The sequence below is a fragment of the Meles meles genome, chromosome 4 (genome assembly GCF_922984935.1).
Source record: "Meles meles chromosome 4, mMelMel3.1 paternal haplotype, whole genome shotgun sequence".
NCBI lineage: Eukaryota > Metazoa > Chordata > Mammalia > Carnivora > Mustelidae > Meles > Meles meles.
Genome location: NC_060069.1, coordinates 36070296 through 36085535, shown reverse-complemented (window position 1 = coordinate 36085535; position 15240 = coordinate 36070296). Strand labels below are relative to the sequence as shown.

The 15240-nt window shown below is 49.4% G+C and overlaps 1 protein-coding gene across 1 annotated transcript in view; it reads left to right on the top strand.

Annotated features, from left to right (window-relative positions):
• Window positions 1–15240, top strand: part of GLB1 (galactosidase beta 1) — an 80647-nt gene that overhangs the window by 55682 nt on the left and 9725 nt on the right. The window contains exons 12-15 of the mRNA XM_046001745.1: window positions 781–870; window positions 4264–4377; window positions 5847–5978; window positions 7632–7886. Coding sequence (XP_045857701.1) covers window positions 781–870; window positions 4264–4377; window positions 5847–5978; window positions 7632–7886 — 591 coding nt within the window. The remainder of the gene's footprint in view (window positions 1–780; window positions 871–4263; window positions 4378–5846; window positions 5979–7631; window positions 7887–15240) is intronic.

Below are 15240 nucleotides of genomic sequence, written 5' to 3'. Positions count from 1 at the left end.
AGTATCACGCTGCAGGAAGTCTGGGGTTTGGAGCCAAACCTAACAGTGAGCCTCTCTGAGAACCTGTTTCCTCGTCACTAATATGGGGACAGCGAGGGCAGCCTCCCTGGGTGGCGTGAGCACTCAGTGAGGTGTGCGTGGAGGGTGCTGTCGCCTGGAGTTTGGTAGGCACTCAGTGCTCAGTGGCTGTTACCATCCTTGTTACTGCATCAGAATAAGCTTCTTGGGGTGCAAGAATACACAGCCATTTGGACTGAATATAATAAGTATTTATTGAGTGTATACTGTGTGCTGGGTATTGGGGGACACCGTGCCATACAGACCCTGCCCTTATGGAGCTGACCGTCTGGCAAGGATGGCAAAGGTAAGCGACTAGTCAGTGATGCAGGCGTGGAAAATATGCCCCAGACAAGTTCAAAGGAAGGCACAGCCGTGGTGACTTCCCACAGGGGTGCTGGGGAAGGCTTTACAGAGGGGGGCAGCCTCAGAGCCTTGGTCTTCATCTTAAGGGCCTTCTGTAAAAGGAGGTTGCATTTGCGAATAGATATGCTTGAAACCTTATGAATGCCCTCGGTTGTTTTTCATCCAGAACCCCCTAACTCATGGATGGACGTGACTGAAGGTGACTGTAGCACTGAGTGGAATTTGAAGCACTTAGATCTACTTAGGGATTTGGGCAAATCCCTTCCTCTCTTTGAGAATGTGCCAGTGGCATTGCCCTCCACCCTGAGTACCAGGGAGTGGTGGCAGGGAGTGAGTGCTGCTTTTGTTTCTTTTCAGTTAAAGACGGTGGAGGACGCGCTGACCATTCTGTGTCCGCCCGGGCCCGTAAAAAGCCTTTATCCCTTGACATTCATCCAGGTGAAAAAGGTAGGCCTCCAGAGTTCCTCTCCTTACGGAAATGTGCTTTCTGCACTGCCTCGCAGGGCCTGTCCTGAGCCCAGGGACCAGAATGGTAGGCAGATAAATCACAACCCAGGTAAATTCACCACTGATTTCCAGGCTCTCTTCAGCATTAAGTACTGCATGCTGGGCTGACCTTTCCTATCAGCCTACCTCCCTGTTGCTTATTATCACTGCAATAAGCTCGTAATTCAGCCTGATTCAACGTGATTCTGTAGTGCAAGCTATAAACTGAGCACTTTTCTTTTTTTTTTTTTTTTAAAGACTTTATTTATTTATTTGACAGAGAGAAAGAGATCACTAGGCAGAGAAGCAGGCAGAGAGAGGGGGAAGCAGGCTCCCCGCTGAGCAGAGAGCCAGAAGCGGGGCTTGATCCCAGGACTATGAGACCATGACCTGAGCCGAAGGCAGAGGCTTAACCCACTGAGCCACCCAGGTGCCCCTGAGCACATTTCTGATCTAATTAATCTTTATTAGTAAAGGAAAACCACACTGTAATACACCAGACAGTTTAATTATTTGTCCTTGTTAGCTCAAAGGCGTGGGACTGTGTTCTTTTTTTTTTTTTTTAAGATTTATTTATTTGACAGACAGAGATCACAAGCAGGCAGAGGCAGGCAGAGAGAGAGGGAGAGGCAGGCTCCCTGCTGAGCAGAGAGCCCGATGCGGGCTCCATTCCAGGACCCTGGGATCATGACCTGAGCCAAAGGCAGAGGCTTAACCCACTGAGCCACCCAGGCGCCCCAGGACTATGCTCTTGATAGAGTAGGTTCTCGGAGAATCTCTTTCCTGCTTTTAAAGACAACAGAGAGCAGAGCACGTGTGTGTGCATGTCTGAGTGTGTGTGCCTGCGTGTATGTGGTTAAGCGAGGTGCTGCCTCAGATTTTTTAAATTTTTATTTTCTTTAAGTAGGCTCCATGCCCATCATGGGGCTCAAACTCCTGACCTGAGATCAAGGTCAAATGTTCTACCGAGTGAGTCAGCCAGGCGCCCCTCATATGTATTTAAAACTGTTTCCTCGATTTCTTATTTTAGGAATTTTTAAAGCTAAAAACGTTGCAAGGAAAGTATCACATGCATACCGCTTTCACTTGGATTCACTAAGCACTAGCAGTTGCCTTGGAGCACGCGTATGCGGTCACCTGCCTTCTTTGAACCATTTGACTTTGTGGTCCATATCCTGACACTTCACCCCTAAATAATAGAGCCTATATCTTTTAAGAAAAAGGACATTTTTCATATAGTCACAATATAATGATCACACCTAAGACATTTGACGTTGATGTAATCCTATTATTTAATATGCATTCTGTGGTTAAGTATCCAGTAATGTCCTTCCTGGCTAACTTTTTTCTAATCCAGTTTGCAATCTATGATCATGCATTGCATTTCGTTATAATGTCCCTCTAGTCTTCCTTCATCCATATCTGTTCCTAAGTCCTGTCTTTCCTCTCTTTCTCACAACATGGACATTTCTGAAGAGTTTGCGCCCGTTGTTTTGTAGCCTGCCCCTCGCGGACTAGACTCAGTAACACCTTTTTGGCATGAGCATGACAAAGGTGATGTGTCCTCCCCAGAGTGCTGTGTCAGGATGCCTGAGAGGCTCCGTTTGTCCCTTTGTTATGATATTAAGTTTGAATACTTAGGAATTCAGCCCCATTTTTTGAAACAATGGAAACTTATCTGGGTCCCCCTTCACTGACTCTCTGTGGACATGTCCTTCTGGAAGGTGTCTGAACAATACGGTGATAAAACAATGGCATATCCGATCTTAGTTTGGTGTATTTCGCCCCTGGTGACTCTTTTTACACTTGCGATTTTTATTCCAACAACTCTGTGATGAGTAAAAGGAGAAATGAACCCCCCTCATTAACACGGGGTAGAATTCTTGCTCTAGTTCCAGCCAGCACTGACTGTGTGTCCATATCTTTGTCTAGAAAATGCAACCCGCCTTCACCTAGCGGGAGAGTGCCTCAGACCAGACGTGGTCACTAGAGCAGTCGGAACCTGGGAAGTGAGTTCCAGGTTAATGTATAGACGCTGCACTCATTGTTCTTGGCCAGCCCCTTGTGCTTTGTGACCTCTGGCCGAGGCAGCGCTCTCTGACTGGGGGGGCTCCCAGGGCCCTGGCTGTTTCAGGTCTGGGGCAAGCCCGCTGAATGTTCATTTCCAGCGAAACCCGTGGAGGGCACAGGTGCAGGGAGGAGGGTGTAGCCCTGCTCCCCACGCCGGTGGCCTTAGTCACCTTCGCAAGGAGGACCGCGGCTTCCGCCCCCCCTTGCCGAACCCCGTCACGAAGTGTTCCTCAGCGTCTGAGTTAGGACTTACCACTCTGGTTACTTTGAAAAGAAAAAAAAGCCAAGAGACGGAGATTTGGGGTCTGGGGTGGGGGAGGCGTCCTTGTGCCTGAAGGCTTAGGTGGTGGCCCCAGTGACATTTCTTGAGTTCAGCCCTTTCCTGCAACACAGGAACGTGGGTTAATGTGGGGTTTTTTTCCGCTCCTCCAAATCACCTTTGCGTTTGCTTTCTGGGCCCTAGACGGGAGGAGCTTTTCCTCTGCCCCACATTGGACATCCGTTGGATGCTCTCTTGTGGCGGGGTCTGACCTGGCTCACCCTGGCCAGTGTCCACAGCAAGAGGGGCTGAGGCTGAGGTGCTGTTGCGGGCGGGCTGGTAGGCTGGCACCTTCCTTTCGGACCAGGGACACCAGCCTCTCTACCACTGTTTTCTGACTTAGCGACAGGCTACACCCCCACCTCTCACTGTCTCTGTCCCCACCACCCCCGGCCCTGCACTTTAAACGGTTTCTGATTGACTCTTGTTTTGTATGTTAGAGCACATGTAGCCCAAGAACCTGGAAAATGTTTTACCGAACGTTCTTGGCTTTGTTGTTGTTGTTGTTTTAAGATTTTATTTTTAAGCGATCTCTATTCCCGACCTCACGAACCCCGAGATCAAGAGTCACGTGCTCCACCTGCCGAGCCAGCCGGGCGCCCCCATTTGTCTTTGTTGTTATTGTGTTGTGTTGTGTCATGGTCTTGAGGTAGCATCAATGACCTTTCGATGGATGTGATAGGATCCCCTGCGTGATTCTGGGCACATCACTGAACATGTCCCAGAGTCCAGGCTCCTCGTGTGGGAAAGGGCTCTCCGGTCAAACGCGGGTTCCCTGCTGTTGCTGCTGTGCGAGTGTGTGATCTAGGATGTCAGCCAGCTCCCTCCGTCCAGACTGAACTTTGGTGGGAGGCTGGGGAGACCTCTTACTCTGTACGATTTTAGACATGGCTTTCACACAGGTCGAGGTGACCACGTTATCTTTCAAAGTCTGATGTGTCTTTCTTGTATCTTTCACTAACCAGTATTTTGGGTTTGTGCTGTACCGGACAACTCTTCCTCAAGACTGCAGCAACCCCACGCCCCTGTCGTCGCCCCTCAGCGGAGTCCACGACCGGGCCTATGTCGCCGTGGATGGGGTAAGAACTGTCTCTGAGCTGTGTCTGTCTGTCTGTCTGCCCCGACAGGCAACGTGTGGTCTGCACCTGGTAGCACGGTGTGCAGGGCCTTTGCCCGCCTTTCCAGACTCCGGCTGTGCGTCTCCTCCTGATGTCCCTTGACTGTGTCCCCTTGCTTGCTGATGTGGTCTCACCCATGCTCCCTCTCTGCCTGGAGTCCCCCCCCTCACCCATCTGAGCCTGGAGGGGAGTGCTCTCCCCAGTCTACTCTCCCCAGTCCACGCCATCCTCTCTGCAGCGGCAGAAGGTCACCCATGTCTCCTTTGCTCCTTGAGGACAGGGTCCGAGTTGTACATGCCGGAGAGGTGATTCATTTAACCCTGCGCCTTCATCCCGCGTGAGAAATCCTGTGTTAAAGGACTGTTCCTGGTAACGGCAGCTACAGTCCACACAGACCTTTGTCTCACAACACAGCAGAGAAACGCTGGAGGGTTTCCATTCCTTTCACTGAAATAATCATGTGAAAGAACATGTGAAGAGATTTTTTTCTAACGGTGGAAATTTGCTCAGAAAATTTTAAATTAAAGTGTTTCCATTCTGGGGGCACCTGGGTGGCTCAATCTGTTAAGCCTCTGCCTTGGGCTCAGATCATGATCTCAGGGTCCTGGGATTGAGTCCCACATTGGGCTCCCTGCTCAGCGGGGAGTCTGCTTATCTGTCTTCCTCTCCGTATGCCCCTCTCTCCACTCCTGCTATCTCAAAAAAAAAAAAAAAAAAGTTTCCATTCTGTTGTGATCGAGGGCTTTCATTTCAGGGCGAGCAAGTTTCTAAGACATACGTGTATATTGCCCACGTGTACACTGATGCAGTCTCTTGAATTCCGTTTTAGGGGTGGTCTTAGCAAATTGTAGTCAGTGTAACTTCAATTTTTTAAAAACCTCCCCTTTTAAAAAGTTCGGAGTATGTTGCTGCTTAAGTGTCTGTTGTTTTTCCTCGCTCTGTTACATAATTTACGTGGTTAATGCTCCCCATCAGGTATCTTGAGGTGAGACTGCTCCACCTAACTCTGATTTTATCTCATTTATCTGATTTTGCCTCATTTATCCACGTTGTTTAGAAGTCACTTTTTATGACTGCCTTTTGTGCTGTGAGAACACAAAGCAGCCCCTGTGGCAGGAATCCCCTCCTGGAATTTTTGCCCCCATTCCCTTCCTATTAAAAATAGACATGCAGCAAAACATCCCAGAGCCAAGGAAGCCAGCCCAGACCTCCCCTTTCTCTGAGCCACATCTGGAGAGTTGCCTGGTTAGGAAGCAGTGTTTGGGGGAACTTGACTTCCCGGCCGGTGACTTGGACAAAGGGGCCAGCAGAGCACGGCCTCCCGAGTCCAGTGACCCTTCAAGACAGGAAAATGAGTGTGATAGCTGAGTGAGCTGTTCTCTGCTGACCTTCTCACTCCAGTTAACTCCCAGTGGACTCTGACCCCACAGGTGCCGCAAGGAGTCCTAGAGCGAAGTGCTGTGACCTCTCTGAACATCACCGGGAAAGCTGGAGCCACTCTGGACCTTCTGGTGGAGAACATGGGGCGTGTGAACTATGGCAGATATATCAATGATTTTAAGGTAGGACCGGCCTCACTGTCAGGAATGACGTTCAGAGGTTGACAGGACCGTGCCTGAGCCACCCAAGAAGGTTCTGGAAGGCCCTTTAAAAACTCTCACATATGCATTCTTTTCCTGTAGCCCCCTTCATATAGAGGCGGTTTTTGAAAGCTTGCACACTCGGCCAAGTTTGGCGAGTGAACCTACTGTGATTTCTTTTGCAGCTTCAGAATTGGGTTAGTTTGAAGGCCTGTTTTCCTCTGCGGGTGATCAGAACGTCGTGCTCTGCAGAGAGAACCCTTCCCTTGTGTTCGGGTTCAGTCACCCAGTAGAGAGAAGCAGAAGGAAGAAGCTACTCCACCTCACTGCTCCTTTGCTGAACAAACCCAGCTCGCTTTCTAAAGGCACTCGGGCGCCGATGAAGCCAGCCCGGCGTTTGGTCCTCTCCATGTTCTGGGTGTGGACGATCCGTGACAAAGCCTTGAATTGTAGAAAGCCTTTTCCCTCAGTGCACGGCCTCTCACCCCTGCTGGTTACCCTGTGTCCAGTTGTCTAGCCCTAGCCCAGATGTTGTTCCTTGGGCAACATTTTTAAGAGCGTCGTTCAGCTGACATTTGTTAAGCTCGTACGAGGTGCTCAGGGGGCTGCGGAGGTGTCGAGACGTAGGCTTCCCCGCAGGTGGCTCACCGTCTGCTAGCGGAGAGAAGGCCCGCATCCGAGGACTGACGGTACCACCCCCTCTAGGGCAGAACCAGTGTATAGGGCTGTTTCCGGACCCTCTCGTCGGCAGCCCTGTAGCAGGCAGTTTCTCTCTTAGAGAATGGCCACACAGGGCAATCTTTACCTCCAAGTCCTTGTGCTCCGGCTGTAGTTAGTGGCCTTCCTGCTTGGCTGTCACAGGCCATGTTGACACATGCTGTGACAGGCATTCTTGTGTCGTCGCTGGGTCCCCAGTGCCCAGCAAAGAGCCCGGCACACCTCTGTCTGGTTCATGTTTGTTGAGTCACTAAGTGGGCAGTTGAGGCTCAGTACTGAGAGTTGTCCTGGACAGATTTGGGATCCTACAGGGAAGGGAGAAGTTTGCCACATGACAGGCGGGGAAGAGGAAGCTAGCTGAGCCTTGGGCATAGGCTTCGATGAGGTGGCCGGTTCCGTGGACCCCTGGCCTGCTGGCCCCGCTGGGCGAATGGCACAACTGTTCGCCATCATCATCGCTCCCTTTCTCCCCTCTCACAGGTACCAGTGTCCTCATTTATGTCAGCTCCCTGAGTCCCACAGTGGGTGCATGGACTCAGGGGTGATCATCCCCTGAGGGCTGCTGAGGAGCTCAATGCCAGGACTTGCTCCTGGTTATATGAAGGGACGGAGTCTGTCCCTCCAATCCCCGTTACAGTGACTAAGTGTTCTTCTGCATTCCTGATTGTGTTCATTCTCCCATGCCTCAGATTCCATCATCCCGTCCATTCAGCAGTGACTCTGAAGACTGGGGGCATGGGGTCAGGAGCTCTGGCCTCCAGCCCGACATCACTTTGATGTACACATGGTTTGAGTCTCACTTACTGTTGGTGTTTCATATCCCAGTGTGCTCTCCCCAAGGATTCAGGGCAGGGACACAGAGACACTTGAAGCCTTTTGCTTCCCTCCGCAGCTCCTTGCTCTTTCTCTCCTTTACAGGGTCTTGTTTCTAACCTGACCCTCGGTTCCAAAATCCTCACGGACTGGATGATCTTCCCACTGGACACCGAGGATGCGGTACGCAGACCCCTGCAGGACTGGAATGGCTACAACAAGCGCCACCATGAGAAAGCCTTGGCCCACACCTCATCTAACTACACTCTGCCAGCCTTTTATGTGGGGAACTTCTCCATTCCCAGCGGGATCCCAGACTTGCCCCAGGACACCTTTATCCAGTTTCCTGGATGGACCAAGGTACGTGTCTTCGTGTCTTCGTGAAAAGCAATAAAGAGTCAAAAAGAGCTGCTAATGAGATGCTTTGTGACAGATTCCTGTGTTTACTCACTCCTCAGTAGGGGGACGTTGGCCAATCTTCAGAGACTCAATGGCCAGCTTAAATGTGTACCATCTGCCCCATTCTCACTGACTGACAGCTTCCTTGAGCAAACAATGGCTTCCCTGCTTCCTCTAAGAAAAGGTGTAGCTCCTTGGGATACTGCTTATGAGGGACACTTTCTCTTTCTCTTGAAAAGTTGGTCCAGGCAAAAGAGTGGATCACTGGGAGAACTTGTTTTTCTTTTGTCCATGTCTGCCTCTGTACCCCCGCAACACCCCACCTTCATGCAGCCCTGCCCCGTGGGGGCGTCCACCCTGGGGGCGTCTCCATGATCCTTAGCTCTTCCTTGGCCATTTTACTGCCTGGTCACCCTCCCCCATTTTATTCTCTGAAGATGTTCACATGACTTCCTTCAGTCCTATTTTCATCCTGGGTGACGTTACTGTGACTTAGTTATTCATTCAGCAAGTATTTTCCAGTGGCCACTATGGGTCCAAGGTTTGTGCCAGGTACTAAGGAGACAATGATGAACAAAACCAACTATGAGATTTGCCCTCATGGAACTTACACACTGGTTGAGGAGACAGACCCAAATCATATGATCACCCAAATTAAATGGGAAGACTACACCTGCAGTGATTGCTAAAAAGAAATGTGGGAGTTGATAATAATTGGGGCATTTGACCTTGTCGGGGAGGTTGGTATAGGCTTCCCTGTGGGAGTGAAGCTTGACAGAGATATGAAAGATAAGAAAAAGTTAATGTGGCAAAAGGGGGAGGGAAACATGTTCCAGGCAGAAGAGATAGCATGTGCAAAGGCCATGTGGTTAGAGGGGAAATGAGGAGCATGAAGAACTGGTAAAGGACCCAAACACAGGGTTTGGGTGTGGAGTGTGTTTCAGAGAAGAGACTAGAAAGTGGGTAGAGATGAGATTGGAATAGGCCAATTAAACCACATTAAAGTTTTGTCTTTGTGTTGAGAGCCTTTGAAGCAGGAGGGCGCAACGGTGCCATAACATGATTATGATGGGACAAACCTCTCTGATCCCAGGGTGCAGAGAGGGTTGGGTGAGGGTACCTGTGGATCTGGGGAAGCTATCTAGGTGGCTGGGCCATAGTCTCAGTGAGAGACTACGGTGGTGGAGCCAAGATGGGGATGATGTAAACTATCTAAGAGATGTGTGAAGTTTAATCGATGAGATGTAATGATGGGTTGGATATTGGGGTTTAAAGAGAAGGACGTATCCTGGATGACTCTTAGGTCCCAGGATGGTGACTGGGCAGATGGTACCATTTACTGAAAGAAATTTCAGAAGAAAACATGGACTAGGAGAGGGGAGATTGTGAGTTGGATTTGGACAGATTGAGTTTGAGAGGCCTTTGAGAACAGTGGAGAGAAGATATTGGAGGCAGGATCTGGGGTCTGTGGATGGAAAAGTCGGGGGAGAACTCTGGGCTGGGAATATATGTATCAGGTCATCTGTGTGGGATGGTCGTTGAAGACATGGGACAGAGGAGATCCTCTAAGGAGAAAGGTTGCAGAAGGAAGAGAAGAGGCACATAGGTGGCGGGCAGAGAGTGAGGAGGAAAACTGGCATTTGCGCTGCTGAGGGGATGTGTAAGAGGAAGACCAAAGCTCTTCTCCTGGATTTAGTGACATGGAGCTCACTGGAAGTGACGCCAGTGGAGCAGAGCACCCGCGGGCTGCATTACCTGATGCTGAGGAGTGTCAGGTGAAGAGACAACCTTGTGAGCATAAATGTGAGACTTGAATATAAACATTCTTTCTGAGATTTTGACCCTGAAGGAGAAGAGGAGAAAAGTAGGTAAATCGCTGGAAGAGAAGAGAGTAAAAGATACGCACATTTGTTTCAGGAATGCCTTTTGGGGGCTTCTGGGGGTTCAGTCAGTTAAACATCAGCCCTTGATTTTGGGTCAGGTCATGATCTCAGGGTCTGCACTGGGTATCGAGCCTGCCTAAGATTCTCTCTCTCTCCCTCCCCTTTCCCCATCCTCTCTCTCTCTCTCTCCAAAAAAATAAGCTCATAGATTATTTAGAAATGTGTTATATGATTTCTATATATTTGAGTTTGTCTTTTCAACATATCTTATTTTTATTGATTTCTAATTTAATTCCTCTATAAAACTCTTCTAAAAGAAGGAAGAAAGTCTTTATGACCTTCAATTAGGCGAAGACTTTTTTTTTTTTAAAGATTTTATTTATTGATTTGACAGAGAGAGAGACAGGGAGAGAGGGAACACAAGAAGGGGGAGTGAGAGAGGGAGAAGCAGGCTTCCTGCTGAGGAGGGAGCCTGATGCAGGGTTTGATCCCAGGACTCTGGGATCATGACCTGAGCGGAAGGCAGATGCTTAATGAATGAGCCACCCAGGTGCCCACCCCCATTCTATCATTTAAACTTAAATGACACCTAACGACTGAGCCATCCAGGCACCGCTAGGTAAAAGACTTTTTAGATTGAACACCTAAAGCATGATCCTTGAAGGAAAAAGTGATAAATTGAATTTCACCCAAATTAAAAATGTTTGCTCTTCAAAAGAAATCATTAAGAAAATGGAAATCCGGGTGCCTGGGTGGCTCAGTGGGTTGGGCCGCTGCCTTCGGCTCAGGTCATGATCTCGGGGTCCTGGGATCGAGTCCCGCATCGGGCTCTCTGCTCGGCGGGAGGCCTGCTTCCCTCTCTCTCTCTGCCTGCCTATCTACTTGTGATCTCTCTCTGTCAAATAAATAAATAAAATCTTTAAAAAAAAAAGAAAGAAAGAAAGAAAATGGAAATCCAAGCCACAGACTGGGAGAAAATATTTTCAAATCATATGTTTAGCAAAGGATTTGTTTCTAGAATACATCAAGAATTCTTACAACTCAATAATAGGAAGATACACAACCCAGTCAAAAAAAATGTGCAAATTTCACCAAAGGAGATTACAGATGGCTGATACGTACATGCGTAATGCTCTCAACGGCATTAATCGTTAGAAAAGTACGAATCAAAACCACAGTGAAATACGACTTCACACCCACTGGAATGGCTGTACTAATAAAAGATGGACAATAACAAATGTTGGTGAGGATATAGAGAAATGAGAACCTTCCTGTGTCTCTTGTGGGAACATAAAATGGTACAAACACTTTGGAACGCAGTTTGGAGGTTTCTTCGAAGGTTAAACACAATTACCATAGGACTGAGGAGTTCCACTTCTGGGTGTATACCCAAAAGAAACAAAAACCTATGTCTACCCAAAGACTTATATGCAAATATTCAGAGCAGCATAATTCATAACAACCCCAAACTGGATATAATTCAAATGTCCAGCAACCGATGAATGGGTCAATAAAATGTGGCATATTTGTACAAAGGGATAGTGTCCCGAGTAAAACAGAACAGACTACTGATACAAGCTACAAGTGGATGAATCTGAAAAACATGCTAAGTAAAAGAAGCCAGACATAAAAGACCATTTGCTGTAGGACTGCATTTATATGGCGTGTTCAAAAAGGCAAATCTGTAGAGAACAAAAAGGAGGTTGATGATTGTCTGGGGCTGATGGTAGGAATGGAGAGGGACTGCAGGTTGATATAAGGTTTGTTTTGGGAGTGATGGAAATGCCCCAGAATTAAATCGTGGTGATTGTCCCACGATCTTAAATTTATTGAAACTTGTTTCATGACCAAGCATGTGCTGCGTCTTGGTGAGCATCCCTCCAGAGTTTTAAGCTGTGATATCCTATCTCTTGCTACATGTCTCTATCCCCCAAACCCTATCTCCCCAGCCTGCTCTTGGATCTTACTGATGATCTGAAACTTTCCACCATTAAGGCCACAGTTCTTCCCTATCCAGTCTAGACATCACCACTGTTCTTTTTGAAAAGCCATCAATCCACTGGTCCCCTTGACCTTCCACTCTGTCTCCTTGTTCATCCTCTGTTTTGAGTGGGTCCACCATTGGCCTTTACTCCTTCACGAGTGACTGAGCACTGCCAGGGGGTCTCTCCAGCGGGCTCATCAGGGCTCCAATCCCCTCACTCTCTCCAGCCTCTGGAAGCCCCCAAGTTGCCCAGCGGTCTTTGGTCTCTCCCCTCTTCCCCAGCTGGTCTTTCTAACCTTCACCTCCCCGAAGCCACCGAACTCCTCCCCCACCCACTCACCCTCCTTGACTGCTATCAAGTGTAACTCCTTTGTTCCCTCAGCTTCCTGTCAGACTTATCTCTGCCTCTACCCTCACTTCCTGCCTGGTGGCCCTAGGAGGAAGTCTAAGCTCTGAATCTCCTCCCCACCTTCGTCCTCCAGGCCAGGATCCTGCTCTCCTGCCTCCTGTCCTGCATTTTGTCAGCCTTTCAGTTTCCTCTGCCAGCTTCCAGGCTGCAGCCAAGAAATGACATCTGGGGTCTCTAAGACCCCAAAACAAACTAAAACCCTCACTGGATCTTGTTCTTCTTCCCTTGCTCCTTCCTTGTCCCCTTTTCCCCCTTGGTGGCGTGCTGTGTCGTAGATCTCCTTTGTTCATGCTTGTTCACTCCCTCACACTGCCCACCCCGCTGTCTCTATTCATCTGTCACCACCAGCCTTAACTTCTGTAAGAAAACTTCCTAGACCCTTAGTCTGCGAAAGGACAGGCCCCCCCCCCCCCCCCGTCTGTGCCCCACCCAGACTCCACACTTCGACGAGCCCCTTGGTTTCACCCACGAGGCCATAAGCTCCAGAAGGGGCATTTTTCAAAGTGCTCAGCTTCTTCATCATCCTGCTCGCCTCCTGGGGCCTGGCTGCTCTGTAAATGCTTGAGGTGGAGGGGGCCCAGGTGGCCGTGCTGCTGAGCTCCCCCATCCCTGGCTGCCCCCCCCCTCCCCTGGGAGAAGAAAGCAGGTGGGAGGAGCAGAGGCCCTCAGGCAGCCCTGTTGGTGATGAGGGGCCTTGCAGGGCCAAGGCAGACGAGAGGACGAACACTGCCAGTTTTGTGCTTTAAGAGAGAGAACTTTGAGGAGATGCGAAGCAGAGAAAAAAGCTGTGCACGACAGGACCCACGAGGAGAGCAAGGTGGCTTGGGCGGAAGCAGACCTGACAGATGGACCACCCCTCACCAGAGCCAGAGGGAGTTTTGTGAGGGAGGGCGTTTTAAGTGGAAGAACGGTAGAGGTCAAGGTGCAGCAGACATGGAAAAGCATGAATATCTCTGGAAGTCAGAGGGGCTTCACCAGGTCCTGAAGGCATCCCACCCGAGAGTGCGTGACCCAGACGGGTGCTCGGCACTTTGGAGACAGGAGCTGCATCATGGCCAAGAGAGCAGGCGTAGTACGATACCCTGTTGTTACCTCCAGTCCGCAGAGGAGCGGCTGGAGAGAGCCAGGGAACTTGCATGAGGAGCAGAAGTGGGTGGCAGCACAGCTCCCTGAGCCCCAGGTCTGTCCGACCTGCAGGCCCACGCGGAAAGGCAGGCAGCGGCGTACAGAGCCTGGAAGGCCAACGAGGAGCTGGGCTAAGTGCGTAGACCGGGGCTCTGCGCTCATCTTGTCAGTCCGATGGCTGTTTCGCACTTTTTGTTTGGAAGGCACATGGACACGTGATATTGACAAGTGTGTCAGAAAGTTTGGAACCCCAGAAGCGCACCAAATGTGTATGTCTCCTCAAAAACTAGGACACAAATGGTCACAGCGGCATGATCCAGAATCAGCCAGCAGGTGGAAAAGCTCAAATATCCATCTACTGATGAGGGAATAAGCAGTCTATTAGATGTGTAGTAATGGAAAATAAATTTGTCATAAAATGAAGTAATCCTATATGTTACAACATGGATGGATGAACCTTGAAAGCATGTTAAGTGAAGGGAACCAATCACAAGCCATGTATGTGAAAGGTTCCATTTATATGAAATATCAGAATAGGCAAATCTACAGACACAGAAAAATCCGTGGTTGCCTGGAGCAGGGAAAGAGGGGTGTTGGGAGGGAGGATGGAGAGTGAATACTAACGGGTGCAGAGTTTCCGCTTGGAGTGATGTACATGTTCTAAAGTCGAACGCATAGCTCTGTGGTGTTCTCACAGCCGCTGAATTGTATGCTTGAGATGAGTGAATTATATGGAGTGTGAGGTACATCTCAAGAAAGCAGATGAGAAGGCCCTTCCGTGGGATTCGTGGACCTGGGTTACGTGAGTCAAAAGGTCAGAGGACTTACACGTAAGACAATGCATACTGTTTTCTGTTCTTCTTTTTTTTTTTTTTTTAAGATTTTATTTATTTATTTGAGAGAGAGAGGACATGAGCCGGAGGAAAGGGCATAGAGAGAGAGAGAAACAGATGACGCAGGGCTCCATCCCAGGACCCTTGGATCTTGGCCTGAGCCAAAGGCAGCCACCCAATCGACTGAGACACCCAGGTGCCCCTCTGTTTTCTGTTACTTTCTGGTGAACAGTGGTCCCTCTTACTGAGGAAAGTCCCAGGCCAGCTCCTGAGGTTTTGAAAGATCAGCAGACGCAGAACAGAACCCACCCCTCCACACAGCACTGAGTTCTGACTTTTGGGAGCAGGAACACTTTGGCGGATGGGGGGGACCAAATGACACTTGAAGCCAGAGCCATTCCTTGGACCCTGCCTCTGGACGCACCAACCCTACTCTACCCTCCTCCATCAGGGAGGTCCTGTCCCAGCCTCTGGGCGTGTGCTGTTTAGTTGATACAAAGAGACTGCCTTGATTTAGTGAACAAAGTCACTGATAAGGGTGATTCTCGAGATTTTTTAAAAATCCCTTCTGATTTAGATGTGGCTTTCTGGTTAAATGCCCAACCATCAAACTGGGATTATGGTGGGAAGTGGTCAGGCATGTTTTGCCCTTTCCAGGAGACACAGGCCTGTGTCTGGTCTGCACAGAACTCTTATCTGACCACAAGCTCCCTGAGATGGGCGGTGCGCTATCTATCGCTCAAGCGAGGTGTTCTGCCAGCGCCACGCGTCTCCCCGCTTTCTGTCTCCTCCGTGTGCTGCGCATGGTCCCAGAGCAGCATCTGCCGCAGGCTTCCTGTATATTAGCCTCTCAGGGTGGGTTCAGGTGGACAACAGAGCGGGATGCAAGAGCGTAGAGTCACGCCCTCCTTTCCTCAACCAGAATTATTATACTTTGAAAGCTAAGGTTGCAAATAGAACACTGACTAAAAGTAATTTTGTTTTTTAAAGGCAAGTATTCCCTCTTTCAAGATGTAAAAAGTCACAAGAGTCACAAGATAAAAGAATTTTTAACAAAGGGCTGACAGGGCCCCTTGGTGGC